At 44.1% G+C, this 20,140-nt stretch overlaps 1 protein-coding gene across 2 annotated transcripts; it reads right to left on the minus strand.

The window, feature by feature from the left end:
- Window positions 1-1,326: 1,326 nt before the first annotated feature.
- Window positions 1,327-18,186, minus strand: RNF103 (ring finger protein 103). Of its 2 annotated transcripts, XM_064711990.1 has the most exons (5): window positions 17,563-18,186; window positions 16,988-17,243; window positions 14,742-14,881; window positions 5,369-5,484; window positions 1,327-3,346 (listed from the first exon to the last, which is right to left on the minus strand). In XM_064711990.1, exons 2-5 carry the CDS (start codon window positions 17,211-17,213, stop codon window positions 1,780-1,782), a joined length of 2,049 nt encoding a protein of 682 aa, XP_064568060.1. In that variant the 5' UTR covers window positions 17,214-17,243; window positions 17,563-18,186; the 3' UTR covers window positions 1,327-1,779. The 2 variants fall into 2 exon arrangements, with proteins under 2 accessions (XP_064568060.1, XP_064568059.1); XM_064711989.1 differs by lacking the exon at window positions 17,563-18,186 and having other exon boundaries at window positions 16,988-17,314.
- Between the last annotated feature and the right edge of the window lie 1,954 nt (window positions 18,187-20,140).

Below are 20,140 nucleotides of genomic sequence, written 5' to 3' on the forward strand. Positions count from 1 at the left end.
GTCAGCACCTCAGCTGCAGCCTTATTTATACTCACAAAACTTCTCCTTTCCTTGGCAAGGCCTCAGTTCAGTGCAGATTTCAAAACAGTCCTGAAACAATGTGGATTTCAGCTATTCATGACAAGCACATACGCCGTGCTGCTGCACAAATTGGAAGCAGAAATGATCTTTGCCCTCATTACGCCTCTCTGCTGCTCTGCTGAGGCTGTAATGACACAGACAGGACATGTACTGGCAGGTCTCAACTAGAATAAAAATGACTTTCTGGACCACAGGAGAGTTGCTGATATTGTGCCCCTTGTACCTCTCTGCTTCAGTACTGCCCTGGGAAAAAGGAAATGAGAGAGAAAAAAGGACTCAGTAAATTAAAAACAGCTCTTCTGCTAATTACATGAATATCCTCTTGGGAACACACCTGGTGACAGAGCCCTGAAACATTTGTTAATAAAAAAGAGCATGGCCAGGTACCCTGGACAGATGAAACAATGTCAGCAGCTCTGTGAGCATCATCCTCCCAACTCTATAAAGACACTGGGAGATGGATTGCAACTGCAATGGGGAGCTGTGTTTGAATTTCCTATTATCATCATCTTTATGTCATTATCCTCCTTTCATATCACATAGGCAAGATTTAGGAAAGAAATAAGACAATTGAAAATATCTTTCTAGTTTAGCCTTTTCCTCTACTCAATCTCCTGCTCTTCCCCTCTCTTTTTTCTTTCCAACCAACAATTCCTCTCTACTTTCAGCCAAATGATTTCTGAAAGGTACAACCAAAATCAGGGTTTCATATGGAAATATCAAGAAAACAAGACTCATTTTTTTTTATGGCTCCAAAGAACTATCAAAGAAACCAGAAATCACTTCAGAATACCAGCACAGTTGGAAGCTGGCAATTTGTACCTTTACAAGCCACTTCTGTCACTGCATGACAACATTCTGCTCCTTCTCAACAGTTTACTTTGAGGCTGTAGAGGGAGCTGCCCTAAAGTCTTCCTAGATGGCTGCAGATGAGGGTACTGCAGAGACAGCTGCTAGGAGAGGGTCTCCATCTGGAAAAGCAGCTTGTAATCAACTGCAAAACCACATCCAGCAGAGAAGCACCTCAACACAGCAGACTTAGGAAGGAAACAGTTGCCAGTGAAACACCACTGCCTTCTCCTTGGCCAGTGGCTCAGAGCACTGAATTCCTGCATCCCTAGGAGATGATTTATTAGTCACAAGAGTTGTGTTATATTTTTATTGTCTTCACAGATAAATCAGGCCAGCAAGACATCCGTAACCATACACACAAAATATTTATCAAAACAATTAACATTACAAATCTCCTTTTAAAATAATTTATTTCACCGATTTCTTTTTAAATGGTACTGTCTTACAACATACATTATTCAACAAAAATGTGCAGAACAGACTCTAAAATAAGAAACACTTAAATTAAGCAATTGTCTCCGATTAGAATTTCAATTTCACCCACATCCCAACTCGTAAATGTTTGCTGGAATACGCTTCTCTTGTAGGCTTGATTTTTGTGCTTACAAAAACAGCATCAAGTTTTCAGATGTTGAAGAGAACAAATTATTTGTAAGGTAAGTTTGCATTCAGTTCAACATACAAGGCAACCAAATGATTCTGTCATTAACATTAGCATCATGTATATTTTAGTTCACTGCACTAACATTTAAACTAAAACTTCAAACCACGTAATCTTTTAAGTGACTAACATTGAAAAGGCAAGCAGTAATATCCTGAAAGCTTACAAAAGACAGGGGCACACAGCTAAGACGGGGGCTCGCTCGACAAAGGCTGCGGGTGTGTGTATGGCTGCTTTTTCTTGTAGGACGCCCACCTGCAGACGGGACAGCAGTGCCGCCCGCCCGCCAGCCACTTCATGATGCAATTCTGGTGGAACACGTGGCCGCAGGGCAGGCCCATCAGCAGGCAGCCCTTTGCAAAATTTTCTAGACACACCACACATTCCGTACAGTGCAACATGCCGGAGGGCCAGGCTGACCAGTCTGGCTCCAGGTCGCCCGCGGAGCTGTACGAGCTGTAGGACCTGGCTCTGCGCTCCCACGGCCCGTGGTGACAAGAGTGGCTGGCACAGGAACAGGCATCCACACCTCCTTCACGGCACCTGTGGCACGTGCTCAGCTCATCGTCCTCCGAGAGCTCCCTGTCGCTGCTGAAGGCCTCTCTGTTCTCACTGTCAGAGTCACTTTCGCTGTCTGGAAAGGTTTCCAGCGTTTCCTCGTCGGAATGGGCGCTGAGGCACTGAAACCTCCACATGGGCAAGTTTTTTATATAATCAGTTGGTATCAGAGGGTGAAGCCAGAGATCGGGGAAGGCCAACCGCTCCAAGAACAAATCCGGGTCTTCATCCCAGTCTGAGTCAAAAGGGAAGTGTTGAAAAGAAGCAATGGGATGAAACAGGTAGCTGGTGTACCAGTCCCACAGGCTCGAGAGCCACTCCAGATTGTTGGCATTTACTTCATCCGTGTTGTTATTGCGCCTTCGCTTCTTCTCAAAGTAATCGATTAGTAAACCATGGCCAAGGTACGTGCTGAGGAACAGGGCTGGATGAGAGGAGTAGAACATCCAATCTGCCCTCACCCAAGAAGCCAAAGTAGTTGTGTTCGAGTACCTGAAGAGTTTTAAACTGTACTCATAAAAGCTGTCTAAGTAGGGTAGTTGCAAAAAACCTAACACTGGGAGCCAGGAAATAATTAATAGTGAATTATACGTCCCTAAAGTGCTTATAAGAACCACAAAACGCTTTATAGTGGCGCCTTGTGTAATAAACAGGTCCATCCAAGCCATCAGATTAACCAAAACTAAACTTAAAACAAATAAATCGTTAACTTCTGGCTGCAACGAGCGCAAAAAGGAATCCATGGCACGCAGTGATATAAATTCACCAGTGTTGTTTCCATACCTGTAAATCCCCTCAGGAGTCCTCAGTATATACGATGGTGTCTTGTAGATACCAATTTCTGCCATGTAACTTTTATTGTCCCAGTTTTCCACGTTGACAAAAATAAACTCTACTCTCCCAGTAAACTTTACACTCAGTGCAGAGAAGAAGGCCGGAGGCTGGTCAAGGTTGGCAAAGAGATAAATTTTCACCCTGTACTGGTCACTTTTGTTCCATTCTTCTTTCAAATGCTCAGAGTTGTAGATGGTTTTGATGCGAGAGGCAGCGTGGGCTGTGATCCATTTGAAGATGTGCTCCACTTCGATCCTGCGCCCGTTGTATTCCTTCAGCATCACTTTGCCCTTGGAGGTGCTGGTTTGTGGAACAGACATAATGAGGGTGGATTTCAGCCAACCCCTCCTCTTGCAGTATCTACAAAGAAAATGGCAGGTTAGATTCCACTTTCATAACCCCAGAAATGTCCTTACATTTCTATTCTAAGCCCAAAAATGAGACATGCTGAGCACCTGGGAACCCTTATAATATAATAGCAGGAAATAAAGGTACCCAATTTTCTCTGCCAAAGTGTATTTATTATCACAATACTTTTATATCTTACAGGAATATTGTAAAGAGATATGCATTCATAAAACAGAAAGAGTAATAGTGTTAATTTTCACAGGTCATTAAAGTAAACAAAGCCATGCAGCCATTGATGCTTTGTAAACTGGATTTCAATAATACACAAGCTAACTCTTTGCTTTAAAGCTTTAGTATTAAAAGCTACTTCTCCTTGGCCTTCCAGGCAAGAAGAAAACCACTCCATATCCCATTGTAACTCAATATCTGTATTGTAACTCAATATCCCACAGCTTCCCCAGTGCTTCCTTCCATCCTGGTTTGGCCAAACCACCATGGGGTGAAGTTGAGCAGACACTGTTGCTTTAATGAAGCTGACAAGCATCTACTTCCTACTGGGACCATTCTGTCAAGATGCAGACAGGCTAAGGGGTGAGGGGAGAGAGCTGGCCACAAAACCAGCAGAGCAGGAAGCACACACATGGTGCTGGATGATTTGGGCTAAAAAAATACCCACACTGTATCTGGCAGGCAGATGGGATGAACCCCAAATCCAAAACTGAAAGAAAAGGCTCTTCATGGCTGAACTGTCCAGAGCACAGTAACTCTCATAAGATCCCTTCTCTCATGGGTCTTTTCCACCAATATCACTGCACCCAATTATTTAGTCCTCCTTTAAGGAAATATCTGACAAGCTTCAACAATCCAACTATGACAGAGCCAACAGGTATGCACTGTCTGAGAACCCTGCACATTGGGACCACCAGCCTCATTCCCCAGCCATCTTACCTAGCTCCTCTGTGCCTTTGGTCTGTTAACATGGATTTAGACAATTACAACTCCCCTTGCCAGGAATCTGAATGCAGCATTTTTAGAAAGAGCCATAGAATACCTCCCTACTAATAAAGGTATCCTCATTACTGCAGCATGTAGTATTCTTCTGAGTTTCAGCTGCAACCTGATGAAAACTATTCACAAGGGTTTACTCAATAAAACATTTCTTGTATTTAAAAAAATGAATTCATTTAAAACATGGTATTTGATCAGAACATGAAGGCTACTTAGGAGACATGCAAAGAGAAACACTGCCAAATTTTTAAGATGTTCAAATACAAGATTATTTTGCATAAGCACTACAAAGCTTAAGATTCTCCTCTTATGATTAACATTGAGATTTCTGTAAACATTTAGGACTTAAGCTGCATAAGATGTGCGTATCCATACATGCCACTGGAATTCTAGACAAAGTCTCCTGTCATGTAAAGCAAACGCCTCCAACAAAATGTTTAAAAAAAGCCTCTTTTTACAGCAGCAGAGAATTATTAATAGCTTCTTTGGCTCTGCTCTTCTTCCTGGTTAGAAATCATATGCAAACACAGTGACTCTTGCACAGCACACTGTGTGTTGTCCAAGGGTGTGTGCCAGTTTATATATAAACACACATTTGTCAGGGAACAGGATTTGTCAGTAATTCTGGGAGGCAGGCACTGTATGCAAGGTTCACGCTAACCTGTGCTTTCCCCTTCCAGATGGTGATATAACAACTCCAACTGATCTATCCAGCTTTGTCCTAAGCAAGCACAGTTCCTTTCCCTGAATGCCTAAACTGGAAGGCCAAACTCTTCTCTCATTCCTCTCCACTGCTGTATTATGCTCTCCACAGCCTAATCATGCATTACCCACACGATGCTTTAGGAAGCTGCAGAGCTGATAAATAATGTAATGGAGCATTCTGAGCAGACTTTAGCAGAGATAAAAACATGAATAAAGCCACCTTCTGTCACAGCTACTTTTACAACACAGCAAGCCCTGCTGCTAGAACACAGCTGAGCCTTAAGATACTCTTGGGATTGAGATAATCCCTGAAGGATATACCTGGGGTCACTGGAGCAGTTGAAAGTGCCAGTACGGATGCCGAATCTCGAGACTTTCTTCACCATTTTCTCCCAGTGGACTTTACCCACCAGTGGGCTTCTGTCATTTGCTATGACCTAGTGCCAAAAGGAAATACCAGTTTAGTATCACAGTCAGCTTGGTTCCTGAAATAAACAGCAAGTTTCAAGAAAACAGAGTGCTGGTCATGCTTGATAGTCCTTCCCCTTCTTTTAGGGCACAGAGGATGAATGTACAACTGGGAGTCATGGTAAATGTCTTTGGAGAGTGAAGCACTAGGAAATGTGGTTCTGCAGAGAGAAAGAAGCGCAGCATCCTGTTAAGTACATGCTAAGATACCAAAATCAGTGGCAGTTAACAAAAACTTTGGTAAAATAACAGAACTATCATTAACCAGTTCATAGTGGAGGAGAAAGGAGAGGGGTGCAGCAGGTTCCTCTTCTTTGCAATAAGAAAGGACCATCATTTCATTACAATTCTCCCTCAGAACTTAGAACACACCAAAGAAACCTTGTCTCAGAGCAAGCAGCAGTGGGAATGCATGTACCTGGTACCAGATTAAACTGCCAACAGCCACTCCTGAGCAGTGGAAACTGCTGATTAAACCCCCAGATAATGCCTAAGGATCTTGACTCCTTCCAGCTTTGCCTGTGACTCACTCTGCAACTTGATGTGACTGTTCCACCAACCCCAGTGTCCCATCTGCCATTTCAGGACCATCACTTGCTGTGATATATCCCAAGTTTAATTTGCTCTAACCCAGTATATTAAAGCTGTACTTCAGGTTACCTCACTGTAAGCTTCCACTGACACAGATGACAAAGAAGCAGCATTCATCCTCTGACTTTTATCTGTACAGGGAGGGGGAAAAACCCACAAGGAGCAGAGAACTCTGCCTGCTGCCAGCTGACAGGTAATTTTGAATGACATGACTGATCATGCACTATTCCACAAGCCATCACATTTTCTATTTTAGAAACAACTCACATGCTTCTGCAGGCTTACTGGCAGCCACTTGAAATATATTTTTAAATTAAATATTGAAACTTCCATTTGTTAGATATTTGTTTACCCGCCATTAAACTCATCCCAATCGTTTTCTGACTTAATAACCTCAAATGCCAGCTTGCCCCTGGAAGTTGGGCTGTCACCATGATTAACAGTTCTCTGTGGACATGCTGAGATTCAGCCTAGAAAGCGTGTCCAGCCTTTGAGACTCATAAATATTATCTGCTTTGTGGTAAGCAGCAGCCTCACAGAATCTTAAAATAGAAGAATTCACCAAGCAGAATGCTCTACATAGGGAAACAAACTGAACTCACAGATTACATTCCTATTCCACTAAGCCCAAAATGTTTAAATAACACTGGAGGTGAAAATCTAGGTAAGAATCCTTCAAGTTATTCTTACAACACACACATCATATAGAAAAGCCTTTTTGATTAGATAAATGAAACCATCACACACTGAGACAACCAGCTGGGAAATCTACTGTATTACTGTATTACATCACTCAATGTGACTGAAGCTTTGGTATTTTAAATTCCTTCTTTTCATGCACTTCAATCAAGGGAGACCAAATTCCTAAAGACACCATAAAGCCATAAAATATCCTTAAAATATCCTCAGAGCTACTATGGCATGATAAATGCACCCAACATGGCAAGGAACCACTGTGTTTTATTAGTAAACACAGAAGTAAAACTTTGGTGACTGGATTGATACAACTACTCAGAGATTGGCATCTCCTAAAACTCTGTGTGCATGCTGAGAAACAGTGAGGAGAGAATGTTAATGTGTGCAGGAGGACAGATCCTGCTCACTGTTTCCTCTGCCTGGCACCACAACATTCATTTTAAGTGTCAAGACAAAAATTTGTTGCAAATACAGTCACCATTATATTTTACACCATTATATTTTAACACCAGCTTAATTAATTTCTTATGAAAAAGTCTTTTCTCCTGGAGAAAGTTATTTATACTGAAAAACAATGACCTGAGTAGCAGTCAGTATTTTGTAACTACACAGAGGAACTCTGCTATGGTTTTGCATACTGAAGCTTCATTAAATATTTTGGGCTCGTGCTATTTTATGTCATTATGGAAAAAAAATCCAAATAAACGTGTCCATTGCAGCTGCTCCTTGCAGACAACACCCACTTACAGCACTGGGAGTTCACCATGCCAAGGCAAGGCTTTGTATTTTGGAAAGCAGTCACCACCTCTGTGCATGAGGAGTCCAAAAAAACACTGCAGGTTAAGCAATCAAAATGTACTTCAGTTTAAATTAAAAATAACCTGCAAACACTTGTAACAGATTTTATTTTTAAAGTGTGAATTTTGAGAAGTTAAGAAATTTAGCTTAAAAACCTGTGACTGAGGAGATTGGGAATTTGAATGTGGAAGAGGCCTGGAAGTTCTTCAAGCCCATGGTGTTAAAGCTATCAGGATTTTATATTTCAAGTAAGAAAAAAAAAAGGTTGCCAAGTCCTGCACTCCTTCCTAGCAATCACTTCCAAAGAGAGGTTAGAAATAGTTTGACAATCCACAAGGATTGAAATAAAGGTCAAAAAGAAGAGCTATCAAAGAAAGATATGCAAGGAAAAAAAAAAAGTAATGAAAAATGAGCTATTCAAGTTAGGTCACACAAAGACTATTACAAGTTGTACCAAAAGGTTTTTCAGTCATATGAATAAGAATAGAAGAGGGGGAGAAGCAGCAGGATCACCAAACAATGAAGATAGGACAGAAATGTAAGATAATTTTCTTTTTATAGTCAAATTAATACCATGACTCAGTTTTCAGTGAAGGGGAGAGGTGGCTGGCCATGGACCAGTTAAGCAAGTTTATGGGAAGAACTACATCACTTGAATGTGAAAGCAGAACTCAAATAATTGAATGCACTTAAATCAGAGTCAGCAGGGTATCTCCATCCTAGAACAAGCACACAGGATCACAGGTGAACCTGTGAAAATTTCTTGCAAACCCCTGTCAGACCAATTCACATTTTGACACGACAGTAACAAGTCTGTAGCTATATTTAAGAGCAAATGAAAAAAAAAATTCCCACCAGATTGATTTCAATAGGATGCAAAACTGTAGAAGTTTTAGAGGTGCAGAGACAGTTGCATTTTTCACCTTTTTCCAGCATGCAGCTACTAAAGATGTATCATTGCTGATTGACAGAAACTTTCCCTGAAGGAAAAGAGCTGAGTTTCAAGAGAAAAAGGGAATGCAGTACCCTGTTTGTAGTTTGCTAGTGTGTCATGTATTGTGTCACATGGAAAAATTACATGAGAGCTACACATAGGCTTTTATAGTGAGTGAAAAAAAAAAAAGAAAATTTTAAAATGAGCAAGAAATTGGCTACAGCAAGACAGCAAAATGCCAGAAAGGTGCTAACAGACTTAATAGATTTACCTTAGAGCTCAGCTCAGCATATATTCCCATTAATGCCCTTCCTGTGGGAACCTGAACTCTCCCAAAGCCATTTGTAGAAGACATAAAACTGGGAAGCACATCTATGTGGGAAAGAGGATTACAACAGCATGCAGGAAGAGCTGCACAAATCTTGTAATGCAGAGTGTCACACACGAAATTGAATTGGGTAATGAACAGGACACTTGGGGAGTTCATCAGCTGGAAACGCTCGGGGCCATCAGCTGCTCCACAAGGAAACAAACAGCAGCCATCAATGGCAACGGGCTGCACAACAAGCAAAGGCAGGCAACAGCAGACCTGGCAAAACAAACTGGGTGATTGACCTCCCTTACTGGGAAGAGCGTGGTTGACATCAGGACACTGTGAAACTAAAGGGCAATGTCAGTTTATGCCCAATAGGAACAAATCAGCCCTGAATACACACCAAGCCAGAAGTCAGACACACATTTCCAAGAGAAAACAGTCAACAGGAGTATTTGAAGAATTTACAGTGTAAGAGAGACAGCAAAATATTTTCTGAACACATATTCTACAGTCTAGCAGAAAGCTGAACTAGCTCATCAGAAAGGTCCCTTTCAATCACACACTCTGTTTAATGTTACAGAAATAAAGCCCAAGCTCCTGGGAGAAGGTACCTTCGAGGAGATCAGCTAACACAGATGGGAAACAAACACCACGCCTGGAGAAGCACAAACCCTCTCAGCTTTGCTTATTATTAGCTATGTTCACAATCTGTGGCATATCACATGTCAGAGTGACAAGTAAGACAATGAGGGGAACTCAATTAATCCATTAATCATCTTAATGGGCTAAGGGAATCCAATAGGATCACAGTAACCCTGCTATTTAACAAGCTCACACCACAGAATGGATCTGCTCCCTAACCCACACCTAACCCAGGCCAGAGGAGCAGCAGGTCTGAATTACCATCTCTGTAATACTGTAAATGCTGAGATTCTGGTGATTTCAGAAGGCAATGGAACAGGGAGCTTTTGCATTGAAGAGTTCTCATGACATTGAATTACACAGAATTACCCTCAAAGAGTTCAATCAAGAAAGTAATTAGAAAAATAGAAATATTTTTATCTATATGTTAAAGTAGTCATAGTTATGGCATTAAAGAACAGACTCAAAGAGCAAATATCCCAGAGCCAGAAAGACACAAACACTTGGAAAAAGAGGACTAAGTCAGGAAGGCACTTTGCCTCTCCTGCCTAATCCAAACCCAAAGTGTATTGGGCAGGTGCATTAATATTGCAGTAGCTACTTTATAACCATCACAGATCCAGCTGCTCCTTAAATTCCAAGTACCATTCAGCATTTTAAAGATTATTTTATGAAACATAGATTCTTAAAACACAAGTAAAAATACAACTGATATTGAAGAGGCTTGAGGAAGCCCAGCTGATGTTAAAGTTTGCTGTAGCAATGCAATATGCAAAGACAAACACCTTTTCTGGTACCCCTGAAGAGCTTGAGCATGACATGATAACGACCTCACTTGGGCATTGTCCTGTTTTCTGTGCATTTAAATCAGATTTTGTTCAGTTTCTTTCACACAGGTACGCAGAGATCTCAAAGCAGGTCACAGGAACAAGATTTGTTCTCAGGAAGTTTTGAAGCTCGCTCACAACTGAAAGTGTTTCAATATCACAAGGCATGACAGTGAGTCAGAGAGGGGCAAAAGCAGAACAAACACCTCATGTGCTCCAGCCCTCATTATTTTAACCAATTCTAGCTGGGACAGCGAGTGTCAGGCACACCTGCTCACACCAACAGCACACAATTTCCAATCCACAGCAATAGTGACAGCTTGGTTTTACAGCTCAGCCACAAAGGCCATGAGTCCAAGTGCTCCTCAGCTCTGGGCACTGACAGACTCTACACCACCAGGAAGAACAAAACCCCATTAAACAAGAGACACCATTCCCTGTGTGCTGCACACACACAGGGGCTTCTCCCAGAGCAGTCAGTCTCAGGCAGCCTCACAAAGTCACTCTCCACATAAGGAATACAGACATTTCAACTGGAAAAAGCCTGTGTAGTTTTGCCAAAGACAAAACTTATTTGTAACTCATTTAATGAGCTGGTAAGGTTGTATGGACATGAGAATTGTCTGTCTGGTTCAGTGGTTTCCAGTTTAAGACACTCCTGCACAGTGACTGCAGAGGGTAAATGAGCAGAGGAAACTCAATATTACTGTAAAGATTCCATGCATGACCTGCAAGATTTCTAGGGCTCCACAAAGATAAAAAGGTTCAAAAACTCCACTCATAGAAGCCTTTTTCATCAACAGCTATGCCACAAACTCTGCTTCTATATATAAAACAGATGTAAAAATACAATTAATTATAAATGGGCTGGTAATTTACTTATTAAAAGCTTGGAAAAAAGCTCACTTATTCCAGATAATGTCAGTAAGTTTCTACATGAATGTCTGCACTTCTATTAATTCTGAGACATCTCACTTTCTGTTTATTATCTGACAATGTGTTAATGGAACTGAATTTCCACTTAGACTCTTTCCTAAGAACTCACAACTCATTCAGAATCCATCCATATGGACTGCAGATATCTGGAGACTTTTTGTCTTTCTTTTCTGAGAAAGAGATTGTGAGAAATCACATCCAAACAGGCAAGGACTACATCCATCACAGCACACAAAAATTAACCACCTCAAAGTTATGTGCAATTTTTCCAGGGAGGTGAGGTGACCTATGCACTGATCTGCACAGTCAGTTATGCTGTCACTTAAGTCAGAGATTGAGAATAAATGAGCTTCTGCAATGAGTTAACACAGATACAGAGGCTGTACAAGGACTGTTCCATTCCAGCTGATGTTATTCTGCACCCCTGACTGGATATGAAGCCTCTCAAGAAGAAAACTGAAGCTTAAAATCAGGTATCTTGTGGTAAATGATCCTGAAGGGCTATTGGGAAAGACACAAATACTGAATTATGTATTTTGAAAGAAGAGTTTCTGCTTTGTTTCTTTTTAGCAACATGAGCTGATCACCTGGCAAAATTCAGAATGCAAATAAATATGAAAATCACTCATCCTACATGCAAGCAAAAGGAAGAACAAACAAACCATCACCACCAAAATGCTATAGGCACATCCCTTGCCCTGTGACTACACCACTTGAACTAGAAACTGAGATGCAGAACAGACTGCAGAGTTTTATATCCATAATAATGGCCTTTGCAGCTCTACCAGACACAATCAAAATGTCTGTCCTCGTACTTCAATGCCAAGAAAAATGTTCCCTTTCCTTCTCTCTGCCACTATGTTATAGTAGAGACTTTAGTAATAAAAATATACATTCATTTGGATTTCAACTTCATTCAGAGAGGATTTTTTTCTGTAGATAATTTTCAAAAGCCATAATGGCTACAATACTGATGTGACAGGCTTCCAGAGACTAACCAGAGCCTGGAAAAGAAAGAACATTACACATAACTCCCCTAACCAACAGGAGAAGCAGCTCCAGAAACTAAAATTCACCCTCCTTGCCAGCCAAAGAAGTGCACAACAGCAGCTGGCAAGCAAGAAGAACAACATAAAAGGAAAGGTGATGAGATCATGAGCTAATAGGAGAAAGAACATGCTGCTGTCTGTGGCTCTGTGGAAGTGCCACACAGGAGCTGTGAACAGCTCCACTGGTAAACAAATTACCACTGGAGCAGGATGCTTTGCATGTGGATTTCCAGAAAATAAAGGAACAAAGCCACAAAACACTGATTCCCTGTGTACTGACTTTGACTTTCTTCAAGGAACTCATCTGGCTGACTCCAAATCATAAACTCGCACCTCAATTTTTGTCAAACATATCAAGAAATAATAATTATTTCCTCTCTCTTCCTTTGATTCTCTACAGCGATGGTTATCACACTCCCAGCCTGTGCCACACCAGAAATTTCGTCTGGAAAATAAAAATCATCTTCAAAGCCCTCTCACAGACCATCACAAAGTGTTCAAACCAACTCAGGCAGCAGCCACTGTGCCAGCTGAGGCAGAACTGCTCCAGAGAACAGGGATTCAGGGCTCAGCATACAGAGAAGGATCTGGATCCCTTCTGCTTCCCAGCCAGCAGCAACAGAGCAGGGCAATCTCTGACCTTGCCCATGGTCACCAAACCCACCCTCGCTCCCCTGCATCAGCATCGAGCTGCTTAATTAGCTGGAAACTTTCCACAGGATTGCAAACAGCAAAGGAGGATGGGCAAGGGAGGGAATCAAGAGCTAGAACTGGGAAATGATGGCAAAAACCAGCTCTGCACAGATGAGGTCTAACAAGAGTGGGAAATCCTGTGAAAGGACATGAAGAATCCAGCACAGGAGTTACCCAGACAGGAGCTGTGCTGGGGAATGGAGCAAATGAAAAACTCCAAGTGATGAAAACTCGAAAAGCAAGAATGAAAAATAGAAATTTGACATCTCTTGTGGTTTTTATTGTAGAGAAACAGACAAATAGTGTTCAGCAAGTAAATTATTCTGTAAATTCCACTAATTTTTTTTTTCCCACAGCTATTGTGACCAACTGAATAGCTGTGCAAATATTCCCAGAATGATGACAACATTCATCACACTGGAGATATCAAAACACAGCCTATCTGACCTGCTATTGGGATGCTAGTGGAAAATCCATTACAAATAAAATCCTGTAAGCTAGAGACAACAGAGAACTATCATATTTCACCCTTCTGAGCTGCACAGGGAGGAGGGAAGGTTTTTCACAGCATATTCATGCTTGTATTTGTCAGCTAGCTTGGGGACATGTAAACTGCCTTTCAACACTCTCCCTCTGCTTGAAGAATACCCTCCTGTGTGATTTAAACCTCAAACTTGGATTCAATAAACTCCAAATGTATCTTTCCCAAAACATAAATGCCATTCCGAGTCTGAAGGGAATCTGTCCTCTTGTCTATTTTGGGATGAGATCTGATGTGGTGACAGTACAGGTGTAATAAAGAGCTTATCAAGATTTAATGACTTCCTGTTCAATAGAAAACATGAAGTGAGACCAGACAAACCAGGTAGGAGCTGTCAATGGAACAATTAATTCATTGCCTGGTGGGGAATTCACCTGTGTGAATTCCATCTAATATGGGTGTTAGGAGGAAAACTATGCCTTAAAAAATACCCTCTTGTCAACAGAGAAGTTGACACAGAAAAATAACTTCTACATTTCAGTCTAGGTTACTTATGATCTCAGGAATGATGATTAATTGCTTCAGAATCCTATTGGAAAAAAGTCTGTCTTTATTTTCCTACATGATCCCTTGTTCTCATGCAGCCCTTGGAAAACAGACTGCAAAACTGCTGGGCACAAAAGGCTTGGGAGAAAGTTAACTTCAAGCCACTGGAATATGTTGCAGAAGCAGCCTGCTAGCCTGGGAAGCTGGCAGACTGAGATCCTTCCTGCCTTTGTGAGGAGCCCACAGAGATTTTACAAGTGCTCTAAGCCCCTCAGACAAGCAGAAACTTAAACTGGCTGGGTCTGAGCATGCAAGGCAACCAAAGGAGGAGCAGCAGCAGGAGCATCTGTACTAATGCACCTCCTTCACACATCACAAGGCTCTCACAAACCCAGGGCCAAGGACTTGCATTCTCTGGGTACTTCAGTGTGTGTTGCTCTGCTTGTTTCCTGGTTCTAAAATGCCTGCTTTTCAAAAAGCAATCCAAAGAATAACAAGCTTTTTTTTTTTTTCTTCCTGTCTGTATAGGAACTCTGGCACTTCCAGCCTTTCTTGTTTTATTTCTCTATTCCTCACCTCCTGGATGAAGTTTATCTTTGTCACCATCTCCCCGTTAGACATTTTTACAACTAGTTAACCACCCTCATAAACTCCTCCTTTGAAACACATTTTGGGTGTGATCAATATATATTAAAACAAAAGGTCAAATTTATATACCTGTACCAGCCAGATCCCATCTTTTGTGTCTTCTACAAGCTCATAGAAATGCATTTCACCACTGAAGTTTGTACTGGAAACCGATTCAGAGGCCTCTTCCTCCTTGAGAGCTGAATAAAGCTCTCCTTCCATGAGGTCTCCTGAAAAAGAGACAGTTGGAGAAATTCAATTAAAATGGCACTGGAGAAAGATGACTTCACGATTTCTAGTAACAGTTTAACGAACCATATTTGCATGGTTGCTCAGAGAACCTTTTCAGTACAAAGGTAGCTAAAGCTCAAGTTGATACTATAATTCTATCTCTGGTGACGTGACTGTGAACAATTTGACTTCGGTCAGACCACAGCAGACACGAGTGCTCTGTTTCTGATTACACAGATGCACCACACATGCACGAGCACACAAAGGAATAAAAGAACATCTTCTAAGGCTCATTCTCTGCAAATAACAACATTCAGTGGCTGAGAGCAATTTTAGCCTGTACATCTTTGCTTTCGTTTCACAGGATTGCAATTTTGCAGCAAGCAAATTCTTAACACTGATAATTCAAACAGACTTCCAGAATTTCAATCATTAATTCTGGACCAAAACCCAGTGTTTGTGGTCCTGTTGCTAGTAAAATCTCAGACAGAATAATTTAGCTGTTGGCTTTTGTTTGCACAGTTGGGAAAAGTTCCCATGAACTCCAAATGCAGCGACATAAAGAGCTCACGGTAAAATCATCTGATTATGTTTCCTTCGTAATCTCATTTCCTTCTCGTGTTCTGTTTCACAATCATTACAAACACTGTTAATGACAACCTGCATTCTAGTAACTAATCTACTAAGCTTTAAGAAATGAGGTCTTGTCCAAAACCAGTTTTCTTAAAAATATGAAAATAAGTGCAACAGCTGAAACCCTTTAGGGGTTTGCAAAAATATTCATAAAATTTAGAGGGGAAAAAAACCCCAACAAAACGCAACCACAGAAAAATGCTGCAAAGCCTGTTGGTATGAGAAGTGTTTCCATGACATTTGAAGAAGTTGGTTAATACAGTTTGTTTGGAGTTAAACACTTCCCTGCAGCATATGCAACCCAAACATCATGACATCATTAAAGTACCTGACAGCCAAGGAGTGAAAGTGATTGGAAACAAAAGTGAAAGTGCCTAATGCTTTTTGCTGTTGGAGCAGCAAAGCCAATAAACAACATAAAAACATAAATAAACAATGAACAGCAACAGCAAAATAGATTTAAATGCCCAGGATTGATATAAATTATTTAAACAAGCATTTTTAAGGTTATATGGCAGGCACTACATCCATACAAATCCTTCATGATTTCTTACATCCTTCTCTGTCCAGACATTAGAGACCCTCACTGCCTATCCTGACTGCTGGCATTTCTCTCTCGCCTGGATCACCAGCCCTTCCATCACTGATTTAAAAGCAACTACTCACATTTTCCTGCTTGGCTGGCACTACAGCTATTACATCAGCCCCATCTCCCAGTCCTTGGGGCCAGCTCCCTCCGGCTGCTCCAGGCAGCATCCTTACTTTCAGGGCACTTCTGCCATTCTTCCATCTCCCCTGCTCTTCACCAGCCCCGAGAAGTCCATCTCCTTCACCTGGTTCTCCTTACTTCTGAAATGCCTCCCTGCCTTTTTCCGAGCTGATTTTTGTAAGCAGCAACTAGTTCTGCTCCCCTTGTATAAAACCATCTCAACCCTGGGTACCCATCCCTTGCTCTCCTCAGCTATGAAATCATCGCTTTCCTTGGGGCCCATCTTGATAACCGCACCTGTAATAAACCCAGCATTCGGCTGGGCATACACGGGAACAAGCCGGCCCCAGCTGTAAACACTATCCTACTGCAGCTATTCGGAGTCTCTCCTCCTCGTTTTTCACGGCAGACGACATCGGGTCCTATCTGTGCCACCCGCACTGACCCGAGCGCCCGCAGCGGAACTCCCGGGGAAGGGAGGGCCGGGCCGGGAAGGGAAGGGAAGGGCCGCCGCTGGTGCCCCGTCCAGCGCAGGCCTTCCACTCGCTCGGGCTCACAACGCCGTGACCGTCACCCCCGAGATCCCTGGGCTCCCCCCATGCACCCCCTTGCCCTTGCCGCGGGCAGCCAGCTCGCTCCCCAAACCCGCCCTGCCCAGGGAAGCAGCGCCCGCGCCTCCATCCAAGGGCGGCCGGAGCCCAGGCGGGGGTGGCCGGGCGCCGACCTCCGTCCGTCCCCCGGGTCACGGGGCAGCTCCGCGTACCTGACTTCTCCACCAGCTCCCGCACATCCTTCTTCTCGGGCAGCCCCGAGTGCCCCAGCCCGCGGCACTCCAGGATGGTCCGCAGCTTCCTGAAGCTCAGCGCCACCGGGTCCACCAGCTGCGTGGCGAGGAAGCCGCTCTCGTACCACGCCACGGCCTCGAACACCCGGGCCAGCACGAAGAGCGCCAGGAAGTAGAGCAGCAAACAGCACAGCTTCACCCACATCTTCCCGGGAGCGCCGAGCCGGAGGCCGGGCTGGGGAGGGAGGGAGGGGAGCGGGGGCTGTCAGGGGAGCGGGGCCGCGGCCCCCCCGCCTCCCGCCCGCCGCTGCCGCTGTCCCCGCCCCGGCGGAGCCGCGGAGACATAACAGTGACGCGAGCAGCCGGCACCGCCCCCTGCCCCTTTTTCCCCTTTTCCCCTTCCCCTTTTCCCCTTCTCCTTCCCCCCGCCGTGATTCAGCACTGCGGCCCGACCCCGCACCCCCGGGCTCGGGGGGCGGTCGCGTCCCTGTCCCCGGCTGCAACTTTGGACCCTGCGGCTGCGCTTTGCTGCGAGAAAAATAATATATAAATACCTCGGATAGCGGGGAGGGAGAGGGCAGGATCCGACTCGGCCGACGCTTTTCATGAAAAGAAAAATATTTACAGAGCCAGAATTAGGGGCCGGTATTTGCAGGGCCGATGTGTTCGGGCAGTTTTGGGGCAGCTTAGTGGACAGAGTTTATTTGGATTCGGGCTGCTGGCTGTGGGGATGATCCCTCCGCTCCTCATTCCCGCACGCCAGCCCCGCTCCCAGCCCTCGGCTGGCGCGAAAGCAAATTCCAAAATTCCACAGCGAGATTCATCTGCGCGGCTCTGAAAGCGAATTCCAAAATTCCTCAGTGAGATTCATCTGCGCGGCTCTGAAAGCAAATTCCAAAATTCCTCAGCGAGATTCATCTGCGCGGCTCTGAAAGCAAATTCCAAAATTCCTCAGCGAGATTCATCTGCGCGGCTCGGAGCTGGGACTCTGCGGCTTGGCCTCGGCACTGAGAGCTGGTGCCAAAGCGACAGCCAAAGGCAAGCGTGAGCTGCACCCCGACCTCGGACAGGGGTTCGAGTTGGGGCTGTGCTCACACTGGAAGCATTTTGGGGCACAGCGTGCATCCCCGCTGAAGTGATCTTCCAAGAACCGTGCCAGGCTCTACAAGAAGTGTTGGCCTGCAAAGATACAATTTAGCCTGCTACAAAAAACCTACTAAAATCAAGTTACTGCATTGAGAGGAAGGCTCTCCTCTGAAAGAAACTCAACAGTGCTTCTGTATATTCAGTTATTTTAAGAATCCATAATTTGCATGAAAATTGGCAGCTCATACAGATGAGCACAAAAATAGCACAGCTTAAATTTAAAAGCACTGAGAACCCCCCAGAGTGTACATGCTGTAATTCTGTACTATCCATTTCCAAAAAGGAACACTAATATTGATCTGGAAAAAAGCGTTTAAATCATTGTACTCCTCAGAGCCTTTAAAACACATTTAAAGGTTTCTCAGTGTGTTGATATAATTTTTAAAGGAAAAAACCCAACAATCCACATTCAGCTCATTCTGTGACATGGCCAACATAGCCTCTTCCAGAAGAAAATTCATGATACTGTGTTCTTCAGGAATGGGCTCCTTTTGGTTCTTGGAAGGGGAAGAGTGGAGGGATTGCAGAAGTAGCCACTCACAAAGCTCTTATGGGCTGGTAAATGTTGTACCCTTCCATTGTGAGTCATATACAACTTCATTCTTCAACATCTGTTAAATACAAAGGGATTTCAGCAGCTCTGTTGGGTTTGCAGCAAGTCCTGGGTAAATCAAGGTACAGCAAGGTTTAGAGGCAAGGCAGGGGCTCACAGAGCCCAGGTGGGACAGAAGGTCCCAGAGGCACAGGCAATGGAGGGCTCACAGAGCCCAGGTGGGACAGAAGGTTCCAGAGGCACAGGCAATGGAGGGGCTCACAGAGCCCAGGTGGGACAGAAGGTTCCAGAGGCACAGGCAGTGGAGGGGCTCACAGAACCCAGGTGGGACAGTCCCAGGTGACATGGCTCACAAGCCTCGTCCAGAAGTTCCAGACACGGCAATGGGCGGCTGAAGGGAAGAAGGTTCAGAAGCAGGGACTCCAAGCCATGGCGAATCATGGCACCCAGTGAGCAGGGCCCATCCCAGCTGGAAGAAGGTGAGCAAGCCGTAAGGCGGTACAAGCCAGGTGACAAAGGTCCAGAGGCCAGCAATCCTGGGTGCAGCCAGGTGGGACAGAAGGTTCCAGAGGCACAGGCAATGGAGGGCTCACAGAGCCCAGGTGGGACAGAAGGTCCCAGAGGCACAGGCAGGTGAAGGGAGGGGCTCACAGAGCCAGGTGGGACAGAAGGTTCCAGAGGCACAGGCAATGGAGGGGCTCACAGAGCCAGGTGCTGCTCTCTCCTCCCCAGCCTGGGAAACCTGCTCTGCCTCAGCCAGGGCCCATCCCCTAATGAGCAGGTGGCAAAGCATCAGGAAGATGAATCCTTTGCCCTTGGCAAAAACAAAGGGAGTGGCTTTGTCCCTGCAGCTGGTGGAGCCAAGAACAGTCAATAAAACATTTCCCATCACCTGTCTGAGGGCCCCAGGCAGGCTCTGAGCCCTGGAGTGCCCCAGGAACGGGGTTCTTTTCCAGAAGCTTTGTGAAGGCCGGTTTCTTTTGCCACTTTTGCCTGATTTCTTTACCTTTTGTTTCAAGTGAGTGTGAAGTCACTCCCACCTGTGTGAAGTGACGGGTGGGAGTTTGAAGAAGGACTTCGTATATTTAACTTTACTTAAAAAACATTGTTGGGTTTGTGGTGGGATTTTTTTGTTTGGTTTGTTTCCTTTGTTTTACATGAGCACCTCAGACCCTGCTCCAGTAGTTTCCTTTGATTCTCCCCTGTAATTTCCTCGGGGTGCCCTGGCTTCCCTGGCAGGAAGGCACCTCACAGCAATGACTCCTCCAAGCTCACAGCTGAATTATTTGCAGCACCAGCTGCTGGGGAGGCTGTCACCAGCGTGTCATTCCCAGTGCTCATGGCCTGAGCTCAATGAGGCCCCTGCAGAGACAAAGCCAATCATCTGCCACAACTCAAAGCCCTGGAGTAATTTCAGAAAAGTACAAATGATA

The sequence above is a fragment of the Zonotrichia leucophrys genome, chromosome 4 (assembly GCF_028769735.1).
Source record: "Zonotrichia leucophrys gambelii isolate GWCS_2022_RI chromosome 4, RI_Zleu_2.0, whole genome shotgun sequence".
Taxonomy (NCBI): domain Eukaryota; kingdom Metazoa; phylum Chordata; class Aves; order Passeriformes; family Passerellidae; genus Zonotrichia; species Zonotrichia leucophrys.